Source organism: Macrobrachium rosenbergii, chromosome 20, assembly GCF_040412425.1.
Source record: "Macrobrachium rosenbergii isolate ZJJX-2024 chromosome 20, ASM4041242v1, whole genome shotgun sequence".
In the NCBI taxonomy this organism is placed as follows: domain Eukaryota; kingdom Metazoa; phylum Arthropoda; class Malacostraca; order Decapoda; family Palaemonidae; genus Macrobrachium; species Macrobrachium rosenbergii.
This window is the reverse complement of record NC_089760.1, coordinates 40,432,501-40,455,688: the sequence shown is the minus strand read 5'-3', so window position 1 is coordinate 40,455,688 and position 23,188 is coordinate 40,432,501. Positions and strand designations below refer to the sequence as shown.

Here is a 23,188-nt window from a genome sequence, read left to right as displayed (position 1 = left end):
TGTATCCTAGTAAATAACCATCATAGTAATATTGCTGATAAGTAAAGACTTATAAGTTGAAGGGGTTAATGTATTACCAAAAACTTTAATCCAGGGAAATATGTGATAATCTATTACAGTTAGAAATATGAGAGCAAGAGGAATTGAAAGAGTTGAATATTGTAAAAAATGTTAGATTTTTAAGACTGGGAACTATTGTAGTTATTGTATTGTTGAAACTAGTGCTTGTTAATTGCCACTAATATTATGTGTCATTTGCTAATTACCCACTGACTGAGAGCCAGGACTAACACTGATTGCTGTATATACAGTTTCATGATTACAGTAATATATACTAATGAGGTTTTCTAAGATATTTCATAACCCTGACTATAGTTGTCAGTGGTTTTGTTGAACTGTAATACTGTACTTTTTGATGTTTTTACAGTATGTATTTTTTTCAGTTGGTATTGATGTCATAGTACCATTTCATGTCGGACATGCAAATATGGATTTATTTTGGTTTAAGTTAGTATAAAAACAAAGTATTTCCACCCCTCTTTTGTGGATGAATCTTTCATGCCAGTCCTGTGAGTCTGGAATTGTGTTTTTAGTAGTGTTTGTTTTCCGTATATGGTATTTTGTGTACAGAGTGGTCTTGTAAAGGATTTTAAGATAACATTGATTTACATTTTATGTATTGGTAGGGAAAACAAAAGCCATTATGGCAACTTATATTTACCTTTTCATAAACTTATCAAATCTTTATTTTTTACTGTCTTTGAATTCATATTTTTTTTTTGTTGGACTTGCAAATATGGATTAATTTTGGTTAAAGTTAGCATAAAAACAAACTATTTCCATCCCTCTCTTGTGGATGAATCTTTCATGTCAGTCATATGAGTCTGGAATTGTGTTTTGGTACCCTGGTTAATTTACTTCATAATTGTTTTTCAGGGAGGACCTCAAGAATGCGACAGACCAAATGATTGTAACAGCTTCTAGTCTAGCCACTATCTTATTGAAATACTATGGAGTTCGAAGTCCAGTAGCTATACAATTGATAGACAGATGTCCGCTTTATGTTAGTAAAGAAAGAACGACTAGAAATAAAATATTCAGAGGTAGTAAAAAGGTAAGCCATAGCAATTATGATAATGCATAAATCATTTCTAATAATGTAGGTAAGGCAGAGAACATTGTTGTTTTGTCTATTGTAAAGGAAGGGAAGATATGTTTGTCGCATGAAACCCCAATAATCATAATTAGATGTATTCCATGTAAAACTGACTCAGCTAATTTGACTTGAAGTTGAAAAAAAGAAAGGTTCCACTGCTCCCCTTAGTATTTTTCAAGTGTTTGGTGATTTTTTCCGTTTCATGCCTTTTTGCTTCAGTTAATGTTCTCATCATGTCACCAATTCATTCCTGTTAGTAAAGTGGATTTCTTTTTTTGTATCCAGACTTAGCTCGTATAAAGTAACTTTCCCCTTGATTAGCTCTTAAAAATCCTCATTACTTCATTGTTGTGTAATGAGTCGTTTTCCGGTTTTCGTGTTTTTTTAGCGTAGTATTTTGCACATCTGTTTATGTTGGGCTCTGACAGAGAATGCAGGAATTTTGGAAAGGTATGGCCATGGAATGCTCGGTTTCACTTATACAACTTACCCGGTAGTTACATATAGCTGTCGTCTTTGACGTCACGGCAGTATTCAAATTTCGCGCTAGCGCTACCGTTACGAAAGGTGATCCCTCTACCCCCCGCCCTCTATCGGGGTATCGGGAACCATCCCAAGAACACGTCATTAGTTTTTGCCGTGCCGAACCGGTAATACTGTTCTGCTGCTGGTAGTATTTCTCAACAATTCGAACTTCTAGTTCCTTTTTTGGTGAAGTACTCGGTTTGTTGTTTTTTGCTGGTGCTAGTTATTGCTTGAGCGTATTCTTAGTTAGACTATTATGTCTGATTCAGGTTCTAGTGGTATCGGTTTTGCAGCAAAGGCTGCAAAACCAGGCTTGTTAAGCTTAGTTTAGATCCGCACACTTCTTGCTTTTCATGCAGGGGCAAAATGTTCTGCTGACTTGACTTGTAACAGTGTGAACTACTAACTTTGTCTGACTGGAGCGCTTTGGGGAAGTACATGAAGAAGCTAGAGAAAGATAGGATAAGGAAGGCCTCTTCTAGGTCTTCGAGGTCAGGAGGTAGTCAAGAGGTTTTCGTAAACCCTATTAACCCTGCTCCCCCTGTAGTTCCTGTAGTTTTACCTGCCCCGGACACCGTTTCTCCCAATCCTGATACCGTGTCAGTCCTTAATGCGTTTATGTCTTCCATGCAGAAAATGGGAGACAATTTGCAGAGTTAGTAGACCGCAGTGATAATGCAAGTGTTGTGCCTTGTGTAAGTGTTGTGGAGGAGGTAGCTTCTCGGCCCATTCACGCTCCCAGGTCTAGGCCCCTGTCAGGCTCCCAGGTTCCAGGGAGAAGGCATGCCGAAAGTCGAAAAGGAGGTGAGTGGGACCTGCTCCCGAGCAGTTGCCCCCTCAAGCAGTCCTGTTGCCGCTTCCCAGGCTGCTGGCCCTCACCACCCGAAAAGGTGAGGAGCGGATAGTGTCGAGTGGATCCAGTTGGAGTTCCTCTCCGCCTAGAGGTTGGCGTTTTGCGGACGCTTCTAGACCTTTGAAGAGGTCTCGTCTGCTTTCACCATCGAAGATTCCTAAGAAGAAGGCTCTTCTGGAGGATCCTACCCCTTCCTGTAACTTTTGGGCAGAACCGAGAGGCTTTCTTCGTCGGACTCGTCTCATTCGTTTTTCGGCTGAGCCTCCTTACAAGACAGTTGCATCTGAGAGGTCTGCTCCTTTGGCGCCAGCGACTCCTGTGACTCCTGTTCCTCTGGCGCCTGCTCCAGCATTCGATGGACCTCAACAGCTAGTGATTGACGGAATCAACGCCCGTTTGGACTCGATTTTACAACTTTTGTCTAAAAGTCAAGTCTCTTCTTTGGCTCCTCCTACGATGCCAGCAGCGCCCACCTCGACTCCCATTTCTGTCGCCCCTGTAGTGCCGCCGCTTGCGCCTCCGTTGGCGCCACCTTTGGCTGCTGTGCCGATTGCGCCTCCTTTGGCGCCTCCTGTGTTACCAGCGGCGCCCGCCTCAACTACTCTGTCTGCCGCTCCGGTAGCGCCGCCGCTTGCGCCTTCATTGGCGCCACCTGTCGTTGTGGTACCGACGGCTCCTCCTTTGGCGCCACCTTCGGTTGCTGTACCAACTGCGCCTCCTTTGGCGCCTCCGATGGCTCCTCAACAGGCTCAAACTCTTTCGGTGACACAGCAAGAATATGTCACGAGCCTTCCAGCCCCGCTCGTGTAACTCAAGTTTCAGTTCAAGGAGACTTGGATGAAGACGTTGTCCAGCTGGACTTATCCCCAGTTTCTGACCGAACTCCTCTCGGGCTTAGAGGAGCAGTGTAAGGAGGAGAAGTCTCCGCAACTCTCTTCTTACAAGAAGCTCTTGAAGTTCTTTATTGAGAACTTCCTGATTCGTTCTCGCCTGCGGCTCCTCCGTCTCCTGGGTCCCAGTACAAGAGGGACAAGGCTTCTGTTTCTTCTTCGGACTTTCTGAAACTTGTCCTGTCCGTCTCGGCGAAGAAAGGCCTTAAGAAGATGGATGCTTGGCTGGCCGAGAAGAGGAAATTGGAAAGAACGTCTTCTGTCTTCCTCCTCCTCGTCGTTCCTTCCGTAACCGGAGTTGGTACGAGACTGGGAAATGTTTTCCCTGTGTGTGGCTGCCTCTGCACAGGGGACTTCTCCAGTCTCATGGATGCCAGTAGGAGGACCGCACTTAATTCTGTGAAGGTTTTCTTTACGTCCTCCGAACTGGATCAAGTTTTCAAGAGCGTGTTTCGGACTCTTGAAATAGTGAGCTTCCTGGACTGGGCGACAGGCCTTAGCCAGGAAGATTAAGGATTTTAATCTTCCTTCTGAGCTCTTGGATGATGTGGTAGGAGTAGTGGACTGCATTGATAGGGGCATCTGCGACGGTGCAGTAGAACTGGCCTCTTTATTTACGGCAGGGGTTCTCAAAAAGAGGCAACTTTGGTGCTCCTTCTTAGCAAAAGGTGTTTCTTCAAACCAGAAGTCGGCTCTCTTGTTTTCTCCTTTGGACAAGGCACATCTGTTTCCGCAAGAGTTGGTTGCTGCAATTTCCCAGGCGTTAGCCCAGAAGTCAACCCAGGATCTTTTGTCGCAGTCTGCCAAGAAAGTGAAAAGACCTGTGCTTTCTACCGCTTCTGTGCGCAGTGTTTCGTCTCCTGCTTTCTCGTTTGGACAGTATAAAGGAAGATCCTCTAGACGTGTTTTTGGCAGGGCCAGAGGAAAAGGCAAAGCCACACCTAGAACCTCGACAGCCCCAGAGAAGAATTGAACCTTTTGTCCTCCATTCAGCTGTAGGAGCCAGACTGCAAAGGTTCTGGCAAGAGTGGCAACGGATCTTGGCAGGCCCTTGGACGATCCAAGTTTTAAAGGAAGGATATGCCATCCCCTTCCTTTCCAAACCTCCTTTAGTGGAGGCTCCAGTTTCTTTACAGGCGTGCTCGCACAACTCCATGAAACTAGACGCCCTTCGCTCAGAAGTCCGAGCCATGCTGGAGAAGGAAGCGATAGAACTGCTTCATGCCCCTCTATCTCCAGGTTTCTACAATCGTCTGTTCCTGGTTACGAAAGCATCAGGGGGATGGAGACCCGTCCTGGACGTGAGAGCGTTGAATGTCTTCATTCAGAAGACAAAATTCTCCATGGAGACAACTCAGTCGGTCTTGGCGTCTTTACATCAGGGGGATTGGATGATTTCGATAGACCTCCAAGACGCTTACTTTCACGTCCCAGTACACCCAGATTCAAGGAAGTTCCTGAGGTTCGTCTTCGAGGGACAGGTGTATCAGTTCCGTTCCCTCAGCTTCGGTCTGTCGACAGCCCCTGCAAGTTTTCACAAGGGTCCTGTTATCAGTAGCCAGACATCTTCACCTGGAAGGAATTCGAGTTTCTATGTACCTCGACGATTGGCTGCTCAAAGCGGCTTCGAGGAGAGCTGTATGGAGGACCTATCAAAGACTCTTCAATTAGCAAAGTCTCTAGGCCTCATTGTCAACGAAGAAGTCTTGCCTTACTCCCAGTCAGCAGATTGTCTATTTGGGAGTGAGTCTGGACTCTCAGACTTTTCAGGCTTTTCTGTCCAGCCAACGGATAGCCTCATGCCTGCAGAAGATCGACGACTTTCTGCAGAGGAAGATTTGTTCCGTGAACGAGTGGATGAGCCTCATGGGAACCTTAACTTCAGTGGAGAAGTTTGTAAGACTGGGGCGCTTGAACCTGAGGCCACTGCAGTTTTACCTGCAAGAGAAGTGGCCCAGGAAACAGTTCTTGGACTCCTTCACCTTCGCCATTTCGGAAGAGATAAACGAGTGCCTCCGTTGGTGGAGGTCAGAAGGAAGGCTGTCACAAGGACTTCTTCTTCAGCTTCCGAACCCAGACCTAACTCTGTTTTCCGACGCCTCGGACAAGGGCTGGGGAGCGACTATGGGGACAAAAGAAGTTTCGGGCCAGTGGCAAAGAGAAGAGAGAAACTGGCATATCAGTCGAAAGGAACTAAAAGCGGTTCACTTAGCCCTGTTGGCCTTTCAACAAGAAGTGGAAGGCAAATGCGTCTTGGTCCAGGCGGACAACACGACCGCTCTGGCATACATTCGGAAACGGGGGCACTCACTCGTGGTCCCTCTACGAGACCTCGAGGGAGCTACTAGTTTGGGCGGAGGAGATCGGGACCAGACTAGTAACGAGATTCATTCAAGGGGAGAGAAATGTAGCGGCGGACCTTCTCAGCAGAAAGAACCAGGTCCTGTCCAACGAGTGGACTTTACATCCCCTAGTTTGCGAGGAGCTATGGAAGGTATGGGGATGTCCGCTCATAGATCTCTTTGCAACCGACAAAACGACTCGGCGCCCCTTTACTGCTCTCCGGTTCCAGACAGTAAAGCGGTTTTCGTGGATGCAATGTTCATGGACTGGTCGGACCTGGATCTTTATGCCTTTCCCCGTTCAAGATCCTGCGGCAAGTCATCTCAAGTTCTCAAGCCATCGGAACGTAAGGATGACTCTGGTGGCTCCATTCTGGCCGTCCAGGAGTGGTTCCCGGACCTTCTAAACCTACTGTCAGACTTTCGAGACTTCTGCCAGAGAGACCAGATTTACTCAGACAGCCGCACTTTCAGAGGTTCCACCAAAACTTGTCCGCTCTTCATCTTGTCGCCTGCAGACTGTCAGGAGACTCATCAGAAAGAGAGGCTTTTCAAGAGAGGCTTCGGAAGCTATCGCGAAGCCAAGAAGAGAATCCTCTGACAATGTTTACCAGGCGAAGTGGACACAGTTTAGGTCCTGGTGTCAAGAAGAGAAGGCGTGTCTTCTTCTTGGCGTCTATAGCCCAGATGGCCAATTTTCTCTTGTTCCTCCCACAGAGAAAAAGCTTGCTGTACCTACCATTAAAGGGTATAGAGCCATGTTAGCCGGTCTTTCGACATAGGGGTCTTGAAGTGTCTTTGAGTCAAGACCTTGCAGATCTGATTAGATCATTTAATACGTCAAAGAGGGACCAGAAGAGACCAGTGGCGTGGAATCTTGACGTAGTGCTGAGATGGTTACGGTCTCAGTCCTTTGAACCGATGGCGAACATCTCCTTGAAGGATCTCACGAAAAAGACACTTTTTTTTTTGGTAGCTCTGGCTACGGCCAGGAGAGTAAGTGAGCTACATGTGATAGGTAAAAGAGTAGGCTTTGCTAAGGGGAAGGCAGTATGTATGTCTACTCTTGGTTTCTTAGCCAAGAACGAAGACCCGTCTAGACCTTGGCCAAGAGAGTTTGAAATTAAGGACCTTTCCCAATTGGTCGGTCCCGAAGAACCCGAGAGGTACCTCTGCCCTGTGAGAGCTCTCAAGTTCTACGTTCAGAGAACGAAGAAGCTCAGAGGTCCCAGTGACCACCTCTGGTGCTCGGTTAGAGATCCTTCTAGGCCTCTCTCTAAGAATGCCCTTTCCTTCTTTTTGAGAAGCCTGATAAAAGAAGCTCATGAACATTGTGCTGACTCGGAGATGAGTATTCTTAAGGTAAAGGCGCACGAGATTAGAGTGGTTTCGACTTCTGTAGCCTCTAGCAGAAACTTATCTGTGAAAGACTTGGTTAAGTCCACCTTTTGGAGATGCAAGTCAGTGTTTGCATCGCATTACTTAGTGGACGTGCAAACTGTTTTCGAAGAGTGCAGTACGCTGGGGCCCTTTATTGCAACTGACACGGTGTTGGGGGAGGGTGAAAAGGAGTCCGCTCCTTAACTAACATTTTCACCTTGGTGTTGGGGTTGTTGTTTTTTTAAGGTTGTCTGGAGATACATGGTGTGGTAGTATCTTCCAGTTTTTATGGTAATGTTAGGTGATCCCTCGTTTTGTTGTTCGTCGTACTGCGCCCTGATCAAGGGCATCAGACTTGTCCGTACGCAGCCATGTTCTCTACGGCAGGTACTGTTTTTTATTGTGTCCGACACACGGATCCCTTATATCCTCTCGGCACAATATAAAGGCCAGCAGACTACAGAGGCAGTAACCACTGAGTCAGCTACCTTTAAAGGTAAGGAACCTATGTCTAACTTGTTGCAAGTAGATAATTCCAAGAATTTTATTAGCTGCCAGTGCCCCACCTCCTCAAGGTGCCAATCAGCTATATGTAACTACCGGGTAAGTTGTATAAGTGAAAATGACATTTTTATGATAAAATAACGTTTCACTTATACTTACCTGGTAGTTACATAATCATAACCCTCCCTCCTCCCCTCACCTGGGCAGTTGGGCAAAAACTTATGACGTGTTCTTGGGACGGTTCCCGATACCCCGATAGAGGGCGGGGGGTAGAGGGATCACCTTTCGTAACGCTAGCGCGAAATTTGAATACTGCCGTGACGTCAAAGACGACAGCTATATGTAACTACCGGGTAAGTATAAGTGAAACGTTATTTTATCATAAAAATGTCATATTCATGGCAAGAGGGTAGTGAGAAGACCATGTTTTGAATAAGAATAGGCATGGAGAGGTCATGTCTAATGGCCATAAATGGACTGAGATCTCAAAGATTGAGATGGTTTTGACACAATAAAGGATGAGGTATATTTTTTAAGAAAAACTGTAGATGTGGAAGTTACAGGACAAAGTTATGTTGGAGAGGCACAGGAAATCTTGGAAAAAGAGCAATGAAGAAAGTGGAAACAAATAATTTCATGTTGAACTCCTCAAAGGGAAGATCTGATATGACAGCATCAATTTTCGAATAATTATCATTTATTTTATATGATGCCAATATTAGTTATTAGATAGGAAGCTTATAAAGCAAGTTAAATTTTTGTATTGATCAGAGGAAATTCACAGATGCCAAATATTATCATTAAAATAAATATTAAAGTAATGTGTGATAGAAATGAATTCTTATAGGATTGTTTTTATTTACATTGTTACACATTTTGTTTTTATTTACGTTATTACACACTTTATTTACAGTTGTATGCTCGAGCAGTAATTGCAAGCTATAATAAGCCCATAATTTATGACACATTTTGCTTGTGTATACATGCCCTTAGAATACACTTAGTACAGTAATGGCTAAATTCCAAGAGTTTAGGACAATTTTATTCTTTGTCGTATCTTGATATTTGTGAAGGACAGTATTTTTATTTTATTTTCTCTTCTATTTCAGCAAGTGTACAGGGACCATCACTTTATTCCACACACTTATTACAGTGTAACGTTTTGCAACCACTGTGGCCTAATAATATGGGGTGTTGCACCCCAGGGCTATCAATGTGCCAGTAAGTTATTTTTGTAGTTGCTTGTTTTTGAATTAGCTGCACAATTTTGATCCTTTTAAACTAGTATGTTCTTTCCTTACTTGCAGGAATGTTGATATGGTAGTTTTTCTTGTTATACTAGTTTAATTACTGATTCCTGCTACTTGTTTTGCACACAGATTGTGAAATGAATATTCATAAGTCCTGTACAAAGCAGTTAGAGGAATTTTGCATCGGAGTATTGCACAAAAAGGAGAAAATGAAGGACACAAGGCTGGGTTCCATTCTTGGCAAGATCATCTCTGATGATAAGGAGACCAAGAGAAAAGTGTCTCAGGTTAACCCTGCACAAAGTGAGTATCTTTTGTTTTCTCCATTTGTTTCTAACTTGTAAAGTAAATGGCTCTGTCATCAGCACTTACGTTGGGTATTTTGATTATCAGTGTTGCCATGAATTTGGTTACATGGTAAGTTGTTCTACCTGTAAGAAGAAACCCTTATTGTTCTGAGAATCACCGTTATGGCCTGAGTTGATCAGTATCTTTGTGCCATTGTTGGAGCTTGATGTCTTTAGAAAGAATTTACTAGGAACTTCAGATTCTTATTGGTGATTAATAGTTATTTGCTCAAAGATTTGTTTCTGTGTTGAGAATAATAGTGCCACCAGTGCTGTTCAAATGAGGATATCTGCATGAAGTCAGTACTATGTGATAGGTATGGAATCCTTATGCACAACAAAAACTAAGTTCAGCAAGACTATTACCCTTTGTTTTCAAAGCCTCTTGAGTGGTGACAAGTTACTCCACATTGATGATGTCAGATCAGGGTCCACACAGTTGGACTATGGTGATTGAAAGTTGAATTATGTAGGAAATGTAGAAGCCTTGGCGTAGTTATACCTAAATGTGCAAATTGTTGCTGTTAGATCACAACAACATTGTTGTTCTAGTACAAAGGGATCCATGTTTATGTTGCCATTTCAAGTTGTATGTATATATATTATTTAATAATAGAATTTATAGACAAAAAATAGGTATCTCACTAGGTGCTAGTTATAGTCCTAACATTGCCAATTTATATTTGTAATTTTATGGATCTAAATTCTTATGTGATAATTCATCAGAAGGCAGGCTTAGATATAGATATTTGTTGTTGACTCAGTATATCCCAGAGGAATAGTGTAACTGAGATTTCCAATACGAATAATGACCCTTATAAAACGGGATCCTTCTTAGGTATTGATAATTAAATTTATCAAGAATAAATTTCTCAATAAATTTTGTTGTGAGAAGAGATTTTGATTATGAAATACTACTGCTACTACTTTCTGCCCAAATACACCACTTGACTTATCTAGTCATGGTGAAGATTTCTGTTAGTAAACTGATTAATGATAAATTTATGATATAGTTGCTTGAAAACTTATTAACCCTTAAACGCCGAGCCTCTATTTACAAAAGTGTCTGCCGTATGCCGGCGGTGTTCAGGAGTTAGCGCCGAAGCGGAAAAAAAGTTTTTTTCAAAAAATCACAGCACGCTTAGTTTTTAAAATTAAGAGTTCATTTTTGGCTCCTTTTTTTGTCATTGCCTGAAGTTTAGTATGCAACCATCAGAAATGAAAAAAAAGATCATTATCATATATAAATATTGAAATATATAACCTCGAAAAAAATTTCATATATAATTGTATACAAATCGCGCTGTGAGCAAAACGGTTAAAGCTAATGAGTTATTTATATTTCTTTGTATTGTACACTAAATTGCAATGATTTTGGTATATAACAAATTGTAAAATGATCAAAGCAACACAGAGAAAATATTATCACAAAATGATGCATGAATTCGTAATGCGCAGATGTAAAAAAAAGTTTTTTTTCAAAAATTCACCATAAATCGAAATATTGTGCTAAGGACTTCCCATTTGTTGCAAAATGAAGGTAATTGATTGAATATTACTAGACTGTAAGTTTTTTAGCTTACAATTGCATTTTTCGACCATTTCAGTCAAGTCAAAGTTGACCGAAGGTTGAAATTTCGGCACTTATCGTGATTTATATGAAAATATTTCAAAACTGATAAAAGCTACAACCATGAGTTATTTTTTGTTGTGTTCTACATGAAATTGCACACATTTTCATATATAAAACTTTATATAACGACTAATATAAAATGGTGCAAACATTGCGACAAAGTGATGAAAGAATTTCTGAGATGTTCGGCCGAGTTACCGCACGCGGACATAAGAAAAACGTTTTTTCAAAAATTCACCATAAATCAAAATATTGTGCTAGAGACTTCCAATTTGTTGCAAAATGAAGGTAAATGATTGATTATTACTTGAATGTAAGAGTTTTAGATTACAATTGCGTTTTTCGACCATTTCGGTCGAGTCAGAGTTGACCGAAGGTTGAAATTTTGGCACTTATCATGATTTATATGAAAATATTTCCAAACTGATAGAAGCTACAACCATGGGTTGTTTTTTGTTGTATTATACATGAAATTGCACACATTTTCATATATAAAACTTTATGTAACGGCTAATATAAAACGGTGTAAAAATTATGACAAAGTGACAAAAGAATTTCTGAAATTTTTGGCCGAGTTACCGATCAGGACGTAAGGAAAAAGTTTTTTTTTTTTTTTTTTCAAAAATTCACCATAAATCGAAATATTGTGCTAGAGACTTCTTGTTTGTTGCAAAATGAAGGTAAATGATTGAATATTACTAGAATGTAAGAGTTTTAGCTTACAATTGCGTTTTTCAACCATTTCGGCTGAGTCAAAGTTGACTGGAGGTTGAAATTTTTTGTAGTCGACGTACGGTACGTCCACTCGTCACCCGACAGACAATTTTAGTCGACTTACGATACGCCCAGTCGGCGTTTGTTAAGGGTTAATAAATTTGAACGTAAGAAGTCTCGTACCGTCCATAAATATAATTTCAGTAACAAGTTAGATAGTTTGATGTAGTTTTCTGATGTGTAAAATTGATTATTCCTTTACTCTTATATACGTATTGTATATATATTTAAATAAAATTATTCAGTTATGTATATAACTGCCTTGACGGTCATAACCATTACTGTTTAGTAATGCCTCACCCTGCGTCATTAATTCATTCCAAGACATGAGACAAGTTGTAAAACAACCTAAGTCAAATAAGCCCTTTTAGAAGACAAACCTAGACCTTAAAACCACATAACTGTGTGAATACGTATGCAATAAGTTGTTTGACTGTGAAGCATTTTAATTTTTTTTTTAAATTTATACATATTATAAAAAAAAGGAAAAAATTACGAAGAATCTACTGTATGCTGAGATTGATGTGTCCGATGGGCAGGAGGAGGAAGGTGGATGATTGTCGTGTACATTTATGCATTCTTTGTGCCACACTGTCAGTTCCCCAGTAGTAATTTATATATCAAGTAGCTGTCCTCAGTTGCCTATGGTACTGTAATATAGAATTATTTACATAAATATATATTGATAGAATGCACATTTTGTTGTAGGTACAGCATGCATTCATCTTGCTTGGCAGAGAAAGTTGGATCTCAATTTTTATGGACTTTTTTTGGTTACAGTGAATTCATTACAGTGATTAATACCTTGAAATGTTCTAGTCTCCCAGAGGTTAAATTTCCACTTTCGATCATTTTTATGCATTTGTGGGGAAGTAGAGTGCATGTGTCATCTGTCAGTGGTGGACACAATACACGAAGAGATTGTTTCCAAAAATACATGAATCATTTCCATTTTTACCATATGAAAAAGGGACTATGCCATTACTCTGAGACAAGTTGATGTTTAATATGGATATGAATGATTTTAGTCACATATTTTGGTGCAGTATGTGCATTTCCTTTTATTTTTATCTGTAGATGGGCATTAGAGCACACTTTCACCGTGCACAACAGTAATACATTATTGCTGTCAGCATCTTATTTTGTCATTATGCTGTCAGCATCTTATTTTGTCATTTACTTAACAAAAACTAATACAAGAAACATATTTCAAGATATATTAACTTCCATAAGAAACTAGAAAGAATATCAAACATTTTGTCAGTACTGTGGTGGAATTTTTAAAGATTAATAAAAGTGCAGTTTGTAAAATGCTGTGGTACATTTAAGTTAAAAGATATACATAGAGTAATGACAGTAATATGATTTTCTAGATTACTTTCACCCATGAAGCAATTTAAAAGATGGGAATGGAATGATCAGAGATTAGACTGTTATCCAAAATGTTTAAGTTAGCTACTAAAGACTAAGAGAAAGGCTTTATAATGCATCTTGGAGCACTTCAGGTTGGTGCTACTCTAAATTGAATATAGTATAAGTGTAATATTAAGGTCAACTATTGCGTACTAAATTAATTGATAATTTACCTAATTTTATATTCACTTTAATGCCATATTCAAATCATATCAATGTGCAGCAATCACTGACAAACTAATGGTAGGGCTTTGTTTTGAATAGATTTGTTCCCCTGTTAGTTTTCCCTTTTAAGTTATCCTGTATTTTTGAAAAGCATTTATTTTAACCTTGTTTCATGTTCAAGTAAATGCATTAATGTTTCAACAGTGGATGGAATTGAATAACATTGCTTTATATAGCTTTGATATTGCAATTATCATCAGATGAAAATGAATGAGACTTTCCCTTACAAGGATATCAAGAAAGATAAGTATCATTAATATTGGAGAGTTCCAAGGCCCCCTCTAATTGGTCATGGTCTACCCAGTAATGTAAGTAATGTCGCTAGGATACATGAAACTTTGGTTTAATTAATATTTCTTCTTTCCTTGTTATCCTTCACCAGACAGTACATTCTATGTCACACCGACCCTACAACAAGGAACTATAGGTACAGTTGTATATGAGCTTACATGCGTGTTGTGATTTTTGTAGTGTTACATGTGCACACACACGAAGAAACTTCTACGTGCTTTGATCATTTGTTTGCTTTGTAAAGCTTTGACGTAATCAGTATCAGTGCACAGTCACTGCTTGTATAGTTTTGAGGCTATGGCTTACATTTGACTTCCACGTAATACATTAGTAGAGAATCACAGTTTCATTTGAACTAGTTTCCCCTATTGTAAGACACCTTCAGCAGTTTCAGTTTGATTTCACAAAAACTATAGGGTAATTTTGATACCGATTCATCTTAATGTATATATATTTGCATTATTCATAGTCATGCACCTTTGCACATTTGCAGTATAATATATAGTTAATATCTTAGCTATAGTTGTAGGGAAGATTTTGTCCTCTGATAAAAATGTTTTGTCAGATTTTTGTTGTTGAAAAATGCATATAATTTTAAGGTTGTATAAGGTAACTTACTCCTTTTTTAGGATAATTTAATAGTAGTATATATTTATTTGTTTTGATACACACTTAGATCTGGGTGGACTGATGGGTGGTGGGCCAGGAGTGATCCCCAGCCTTCCAAATATGAGCAAGCTTTGCACCACTCAGTGAAGGCCCCACTTTAGCTGTGATCTGGCCCTTCTAATTTTTTAAAAGAAATATTTTATGAGAATATGGATGTCAGCCAAGGACTGTAAACTTGATCCATTTATTCCAAAAGAAATACAATATGTAAACTGTATAGAATTTAAGGAAGGTAGTTGACATCGGACGAGAGCGAAGGTGTAAGCTATTTTGCGGAGATAAGATTTATAAATAGAGTACTGACCTCAGATGCTAACTAGTTTACCGCTCCTGCCTCTTTTTCCCCACTTAGCAGGTGTAAATAATTGTTTTCCAGCTATCTTTGTGTTCGTGTGTACTGTCACTCTAGCATATATATTGTAATTTTTTATTTTTTACCAAAATGTATGTCCTCTTGAAAATTTCTTAGAAAACTAAAGACAAAATCAATCAGTATTTATACCTAGTATTTCATTTTGTGATGTAAATACTTGTGAATGTATATATGAATATATAGTAAGTGTGAGGAGAGTTTGTTTAGATTGTAATGAAGAACAAACTTGCAACTGTGAACTATTGACAAGTTCCCATTTTTCCAAAGCTGAAACGAAGACCGACACAATACAGTTAAATTACTTTCCACTCAGTATTGAGGTTCTGTTTAGCCGATGCCTGTACAAGACAGGAGAATGGGAAGGGGAAAATTGTGTGAGTTCTCTGAGGAGTTGACGGATTTTTCTCTTAAAGCATGGAAGTTTACAAGGTTATGGGATCACATAATTACAGTGAGAATTCCAGAGTTTGGCACTAAATGAAAAAAATTGTCATAACCCTACAATTAGAGGACACAGATTTATTATTTTTATATCTGAGGGGAGGTAGCTTGACAGGTGTTATGTGGCTGCCTGAGAAGAGGTTGTGTTCTCTCTTCAAAGTTTAAAAGCAATGAATTTTTTTTGGACAGTACAGACAAAAATGAAGACAGAGAGGGGAGGTAATAACAGTTGTCCCTGAAGCAAAGTTACTATGATTCAATCCTTTCAAAGAAGGAGACAGTAGAAGCATCCAAAGTACAAAAACAATTTTCTTAATGGACAGATGAAACAAACAACCTCTGAACTATAAAAAAAAGACTAATTATTTTGTATAAAAAAAACTATTGCGACAGCTGGAACAGATTTAATAGTGGAAACTAAATAATCTCTCCAATATAAGTTTAAGGTAAAATGAATAATCAAAAATAAATTTTTGAGCGAAGTAAAAGGTTCATTTTAATTTACATCTAGGTTTTGAAAACTATTGAATTGTGGGATTTCAAGTAAAGAAATACAAGGTTTAAGTTGTTAGGTTAAGAATTGGCAGTTTAAGATTTCAGATGTAAGCAGCTAAACTGTTGTAGATTCGGATGTGTTTTTGGAGTAACAATTTGAATATTCTCAAGTTTTTTCTTGTAATCATGTAATCTTTTCATGAACACTATGCACATTTTTATTCTAAATGTCTTGCATTATAAAACAGGAAAGTGTCATTTCAACTTTTTTATTCCATTTTATATCAGATCTAACAATCTTTAGAAATTGACAATTATTTTATTTGCAGAAATTATCATCACTTGATATAAAAGAATATATAAATCATGAAAGTTTTTGTGATTCCTCGTCTGTGATATGTTACATGACTTACAGCAGTGGGTGGATTATTTCACAAAGGTAAACAGTTCTTATATTTCATAGCAAATTTACACTGCATTTCATTTTATGGTAACAGTGCATTTATTTATGATACTCTTTTTGTTTCGTATTTCAGTTGATAAGGCCAGGAGAGTCCTCGAGGAAGGAAACATCGATGTGAGCGGCTTGGTTGCAAACATTGACAGCTTAACAGGTATGTAGGTTTAAATAAACATCAGTTTAATAGAAAGAAAACATTTGAGGAAAGATTATCATGGGAGAAGAGTTACTGAGTAGGTGTAGTAAGCAACTTGGTGTGTACAGAAGATTGGGTGGATTGTCTGTGGAAGCAGAAGTGGGTATGTATGAAGGAAATGTTGAGGAAACTCTCCTTTATGTAACTGAAGTGTTATGTTGAACAGTTGAAATAAAAAGTTGAAGCTGTTGAGGTGAACTGTTTATGTAGTAAGCATGATATAAGATGAATTGAAGGTGTGAAAAATGCTGAGGTACTTATAATTGGTAAAATGGGAAGAATAGGGGAGAAGAGGGATTAGTGTGAGATGGTCTGGTTATGTGGAAAGAATGAAGGACGAATTGTTTGTGAAAATTGTGTGTAATTGGGAAGTGTTAAGATAAGAAGAAAGGACGATTTGGAAAGTGCTGGATAGATGGTGTCAAATGGGTATTGAAAAGAAAGGGATTTTTGTAATTTAACAGTCAAATATTTTTCTTAAAAAAGGCCCCATTAAAGAAAAAGGTATTCAAATAAGCCACTACAGTATATTTCGGCCAATGCACAACAGCCGGGTCAAGTGCTGATGTGTATTTGGTGAAGTACTGTGGTGTTTTTTAAATTTGTTTCTTTTATGGGCCTTTGTTTCTTTCATGTCGTCTCTTTTAGAAAAAATTTTAATTTAATTATTTAAATTTACATTTATATTTTTGTTTCAACTTAGTTATTTTCCTTACCTCAGGTATGTTCAGTGAAGGACACTGTCAGGGATTGTGGTGAGTGTTCCACTGTCAGTATTCTTTTGCCAAAATTGTGAAGTAATATTGGATTAATTTTTATTTAATGATTGCATGTCTTTACATAATGAAACAAAAACACTTACATTTTATATTTTTCATAGGTAAGTGGTGTTATCAATGTTTTTATGGTTTTTGTATGTGTGCTTGTGAAATCAAGGAATGCCAAATACTGTATTCTACAGTTAGTTTTTCTTAAATCTGCCACCTTAAACTTTTTTTGTACAACTGATACATATAATTCTATTTTGTGGTTGTAATGTTTCTCACCTTTACTACTAGTCAGCCCCCGGGATTCGCCGGGGATGCGTACCACTACCCACCATGAATAGCTCAAATCTGCGAATGCTTGACACCTCTCTAAAAACGCTTATAACTGCCTATTTTGATAGTTCAGAACACCAAAACACTAAAAAAAAAAATGCTTATACCTGAAAATTTTAAGTTTTATCACAAAAAATGCATTTAGTCGCAAAAATTATATGAAAATACAGTATTATGTGAATATTTTTCATGAAAAATTCTGCAAATAGGTGTATTTACCGCGAATAATGTGCATATATGCTCCACAGAAAAATTCTGCAAATCGTTGAGTTCCCAAATTGTGAGTCTGCGACTCCCAGGGGTCGACTACTAACTTTTTATGTAATATGTATCTTATGAAGTTCCCCACCGTTACTTAACAAATGCCTTTCTTCTCCGGTCGTGGCGTTTGGAACATTGTGTTCATTATCAATCAAGAGGAGATATTTCTACAATTTTAATTTGGCTGCTCTACAGTTGCTATGCGTCTGGATTTTTCTGAACGCCGTTTATAAAAATTGTGGGGTCATTATTACATCGTTTTTATATCTCTAAATAATTTTGTTTAGAGAGTGTAGTTATGTATAGTATAATAACTGCCATTGTCATTGCTCTCATTTAAAATTTCGAAGACTTTTTCTTTATGATTTTACAAATTTTTTAACATTTAACCTTCGTCTGACCTCGAAATCAATCATGGACTGAATTGTTAATGTGGTTTCAGTCGTTAATATATTATGTAACAGTGAAATAACCTTGGTAGTCGAATCAAAAACTGATAACGAAAGAATTAGGTTTCTTTAAAGTTTCTTGTTTAGTCTCCTCATTTCATGACGTATTTTGCAATTGATGATTATGATTGTTACGGTATGTATGTATATATATATATATATATATATATATATATATATATATATATATATATATATATATATATATAATCGGTTAATTTGCGTATGTTAATAGAAGGACAGTGTGTGGTGGTTGATGTTCTGTTATTTAAATACATTATTTCATAGAAAACGAAATTACGCAGGTTTGAAGATATTTTTGCCATTAGCTTATAAGCCTACGGTAAAACAAGTCACAAACATGTCGGCAACTTAACACAAACGGGCAGAATTAACAAGCGTATCATACGATTATCCAGCATTGGCCAAAGATTTTCTCCACTTGCGGTCGCCGACTTGTTTTTTCAACCTGTTTGTGATATGTATGTGATACGTTGCCAACGTCTGTCACTGACATGTTTTCATATAGCTTGGTTGGACGTACCTTAGTTAATAAGGTTATTGCGGTAAAGTCAAGTGTTGTTCTTTGTCTAATTTGGCGTCATTTGACTGTGTGATTTTCCATAATGTTTAATATAGTTTGTGTTCGTTTATACTTTTCCTTTTACAATGTGGGCTTAGTTTTGAAAGCAAAGTAGTGTATGAAATCAACTTTTTATTTTGTGAAGATTTGAAATCTATTACATCTCTTAGTCTTAGGTTTTCTTAGTGCATGCTCTTGCTCCTTGGAGCAGCCAGTAAAATCGAGTTATTATTAGTCACAGAGACTAAACATAACCGATCTTGATTTAGTGCTAGCAGCTTTGGGAAAAGACATAGAAGTAGGGTATGTCTGTCATCTATCTGAGCTTCTCTATCTCTGTTGCATTGTATCGCTGGATTTTCCCTATATGACGAGTGCAAACCCTTTGTTATAGTGGTTTCTTTTTCTGTGGGCTCCGCCTGGTCGCTTGCTAATGGAAATTGGCATTTTTTATGGTAATCATGGGACGAAGGAAGTAATTTCTTGAGGGGAATTCCTTGTAATATTTTCCTTGCCTTCTTTTGTCAGCAATAATGACGTGAGTTGACGGTAATTATTTTATGACTCATCTGATGGAGCATTTTTAAGATTTATCGTGTTAGTTCTAGCCTCTCCTTCAGCGCTATTTCATGGCATACACATATAAATAAACACAAATGTTTAGGTGAGCGAGGTCATATACTTACTTTTCCAACGTGTTCATGCAATTGTTTTACACGAAAGCTGGTTAGTGAAATCGCTCATGTGAATTTCCCATTTGTTGATATATCGTACATTAGTTTTGACGTGTTAAATGAATATGTACCTCTGTAAATTTTATATTGAGTGGAAGTCACCCCAAGTCTGCATTTAAAAAAATAAAATAAAATATTGTTCATGAAATCATTCTCTGCCATTTTTCTTTGCTTCGGGTCGAGTTTTTCAGTGACTGAGATTAGGGATACTGTTACCTCTACGACTAGTTTTGCCTTCACATTTTAAAAGTATTTTAGTTTTCTGTAAAAGAAAACTATTGTGCCGGCTTTGTCTGTCCTCCGCACTTTTTTTTTTCTCCGCACTTTTTCTGTCCTTCCTCAGATCTTTAAAAAACTACTGAGGCTAGAGGGCTGCAAATTGTTATGTTGATCATCCACCCTCCAATCATCAAACATACCAAATTGTAGCCCTCTAGCCTCAGCAGTTTTTATTTGATTTAAGGTTAAAGTTAGCCATAATCGTGCGCATGGCAGCGATATAGGATAGGCCACCACCGGGCCTTGGTCAAAGTTTCATGGGCCGCTGCTCGTACGGCATTATACCAAAACCACCGAAAGATAGATCTGTTCTCGGTGGCCTTGATTATACAATGTACAGAAAACTCGATTGCGCCGAAGAAACTTTGGCGCATTTTTTACTTCTTTTATTTTATTTTATTTTTTTTAAGCACTTCAGCTGGAAGCTTAAAACGCTTTGCATAGTAAGGACGCTTGTTAAGGCTCCTCTCTTTTGGAGCTTATAGTAGTCGTTGCAAAGACTGCTGTGCTGCATCTGAGAAATTAACTTAGCAGCAGATGCGGAGGATTTCGTCTGCAGATCCGAATTGGGTATTCAAGGTCTTAATTCGTTTTGATTGTCAATCGCGGTGGTTCAAATGAAATTAGGAAGGATCGTATTATGAGTTTAATGATTCTGATAATATGTTGGCAATTAGAAATCTGATGTTATTGACTGGAAAGTCTCCAGTTTCTTTAGTAGCTGTTGGTGCCTTTTGATAGGTCGGATAGATATAATAGGGTTTTGAAATGTTCACTAATAGAACCAGATTGTGTGTTTTTTTTAAGTATTTGTTACAAGTAATTGCGTTTAGATTCTCGTAGTTTTTGTAAGGAAAGACATATTGTCTTGCTGTTGTGCCTGGCGGACATATTTCATCTTGATTTCGAAGACTATAGTGTACTAGCAGTCTGTCCTTCGTGTACTTCACATTTTTGCTTGATTCCTGCTTTATACAAGATCACCAAGTAACCAGTTCCACCGGCCAAATTTTGTTTTTATCAGCTAAATGTTTGTTGCCCTGCCTTTACCATTTTTTGTGTTCATCTGTAAACAATTGAAGTTTCTGTTTGTATGTTTGCTTGCTTGTCGGGAGAGTCGATTTTCACTAAGATGTCTCAAGTGTCATTGAATTCAATAGCTTGTAGTTAATGGCCTTTCATTTTTGTAACATTTTTATTTACATTCTTGAGCATTACATTTTTAGTTCTTTATTGTAACACCAGTGTTGTCAAGAAGACGAGAGAAACCTCTGGAGCAAAATCTATTCTGTAATTTGATCGGTAAAGTACAAAGGCAAGCACTTGCTCTTAAATGCTTGCATTCCTGCACGTCCTATCCTCCAAAGCTTCAAGTCTTCGGTGCATTTCCCTTCGGTTGTGCATTTTCTTAGCTTATCAATTGTAAAATGGATAAAATTTACGTTTCATAGTAAAGTGGATAAAGCTTACGTTTCATAGTAAAGTGGATAAAACTTACGTTTCACAGTAAAGTGGGTAAAACTTACGTTTCATAGTAAAGTGGATAAAACTTACGTTTCATAGTAAAGTGGATAAAACTTACGTTTCATAGTAAAGTGGATAAAACTTACGTTTCATAGTAAAGTGGGTAAAACTTACGTTTCATAGTAAAATGGATAAAACTTATGTTTCATAGGGGCAATTACGTAATTTGATCATATCTTGGTTAGAGCTTGTTTCATTTTTATTTAGGAATGTGTTTCAAAAGAGTTGTAAATAGTCTTCAAGGCGTGCTTGCTTTGTCCTTTGAGCGTATTCATATTATTAAGGCGCATTTTCCCTGTCCTGAAGGAATACTTTCTGTATCCCTAATGAATATACCTGTCTTAAGACATATATTTTATGCATCCTACTGGCATACTTTGAGTGCCCTAAAACCGCACTTTCTCAGCCCCTTTCAGTTCTCTGTGATCCGGAAAGATTAGTGATACTTATGCACTCAGGGGGGGGGTGGGGTTTAAAGATTCGGTTATAAAGTGAAATAGATGGAAATTGGGGGAATGTCCATGGCCAATGATAGTCCTTTTCCTGTATTGTGTGAGTCAAGGTCTACAGACCTTTGGTGTGCATATTCCCACAAGACAAAGCTCGGGATTTTGCCTGTAGGCGAGTGAGTCATATTCCTTTTTCTTTTCTTTAGGAATCGGGGTGATTGTGAAAATGGGTGATACACTTAAAGTGCGTACGTACACGTCCCTTGCTTGTGCGCTCGCAATCATAAGTGATCTGAAAGTCGGTGTTCATTGGAAGCCTTGTGGCTAGCATAATTTGACGTAAGATTAAGTTACTTAATATATATCATCATGGCGGGGTAACACTGGAGAGTTTTGCTGTGTCAGGATGTAATGGGCTAGTCATATATGGACAAAATCATTAATTGTCCCGAAAATTTTGTGTACACCCCCTCTCTCTCTCTCTCTCTCTCTCTCTCTCTCTCTCTCTCTCTCTCTCTCTCTCTCTCTCTCTCTCTCTCTCTCTCTATTTTATATATATATATATATATATATATATATATATATATATATATATATATATATATATATATATATATATAATCATGGAAACTACAAATGTCGTTTAATATCAAATTCACGCTACCTCATGGAGAGTATCTCCGATGGACCGCGCCATCTTATCACGGTGGTAACGTCCACTGGAGTCGTTGAATTTATATAAGTGATAAATGGTACCTGTTCATTTATCACTTATATAAATTCCCCTTCGGTGATAATTCTCCATCGGAGATACTCTCGAGGTAGCGTGAATTTGATATTAAACGACATTTGTAGCTTCATGATTGTATATAAATCACGGTGTGATAAAAAATTTCATATATATATATATATATATATATAGCCATATTTAGATAGATAGATAAGTAGATATATTAATAGAGAGGGGGTCACAAAATTTATATATGTGTCTCATGTGCTGTTCACTGTGAAGTCACTGAAAAGCGAGAGAGAGAGAGAGAGAGAGCTGTTATGTATCTAGTAACTAAAGACGACGGGCTAGGGAGACAGAGCATGCATGGCTTCGTCAATTACAACTTGGCCGTGTCCCATTACCAATCCATTTAGACGAAGAAGTGAAAGCCTCGGTCTCTCCCTCCCCCCCCAACCTTCCCTCCCTCTGTGTTTGCATATGAGAACCAACACTCTGGCATCGTCTACATATATATTATATATATACATATATAATATATATATTATATATATATATATATATATATATATATATATATATATATATATATATATATATATATATATATATATATATATATATATCTCTCTCTCTCTTTCTCTCTTTTATTTATATTTTCAACAAGTTGAATGACCTGTAATATATATATATATATATATATATATATATATATATATATATATATATATATATATATATATATATATATATATAAATATAATAATAATAATAATAATTTTCTCTCTCTCTCTCTCTTATTTATATTTTCAGCAAGTTATAATAACCTGTTTCGTATACCCTTTGAAGTTTCATCCACTTT

The 23,188-nt window shown here is 37.9% G+C and overlaps 1 protein-coding gene across 1 annotated transcript in view; it reads left to right on the top strand.

Annotated features, from left to right (window-relative positions):
- Positions 1 to 23,188, top strand: part of RhoGEF2 (Rho guanine nucleotide exchange factor 2) — an 808,005-nt gene that overhangs the window by 73,582 nt on the left and 711,235 nt on the right. Inside the window, 4 exon segments of the mRNA XM_067122600.1 lie at positions 937 to 1,114; positions 8,760 to 8,871; positions 9,030 to 9,203; positions 16,098 to 16,175. Of these exon segments, the coding sequence (XP_066978701.1) occupies positions 937 to 1,114; positions 8,760 to 8,871; positions 9,030 to 9,203; positions 16,098 to 16,175 (542 nt within the window).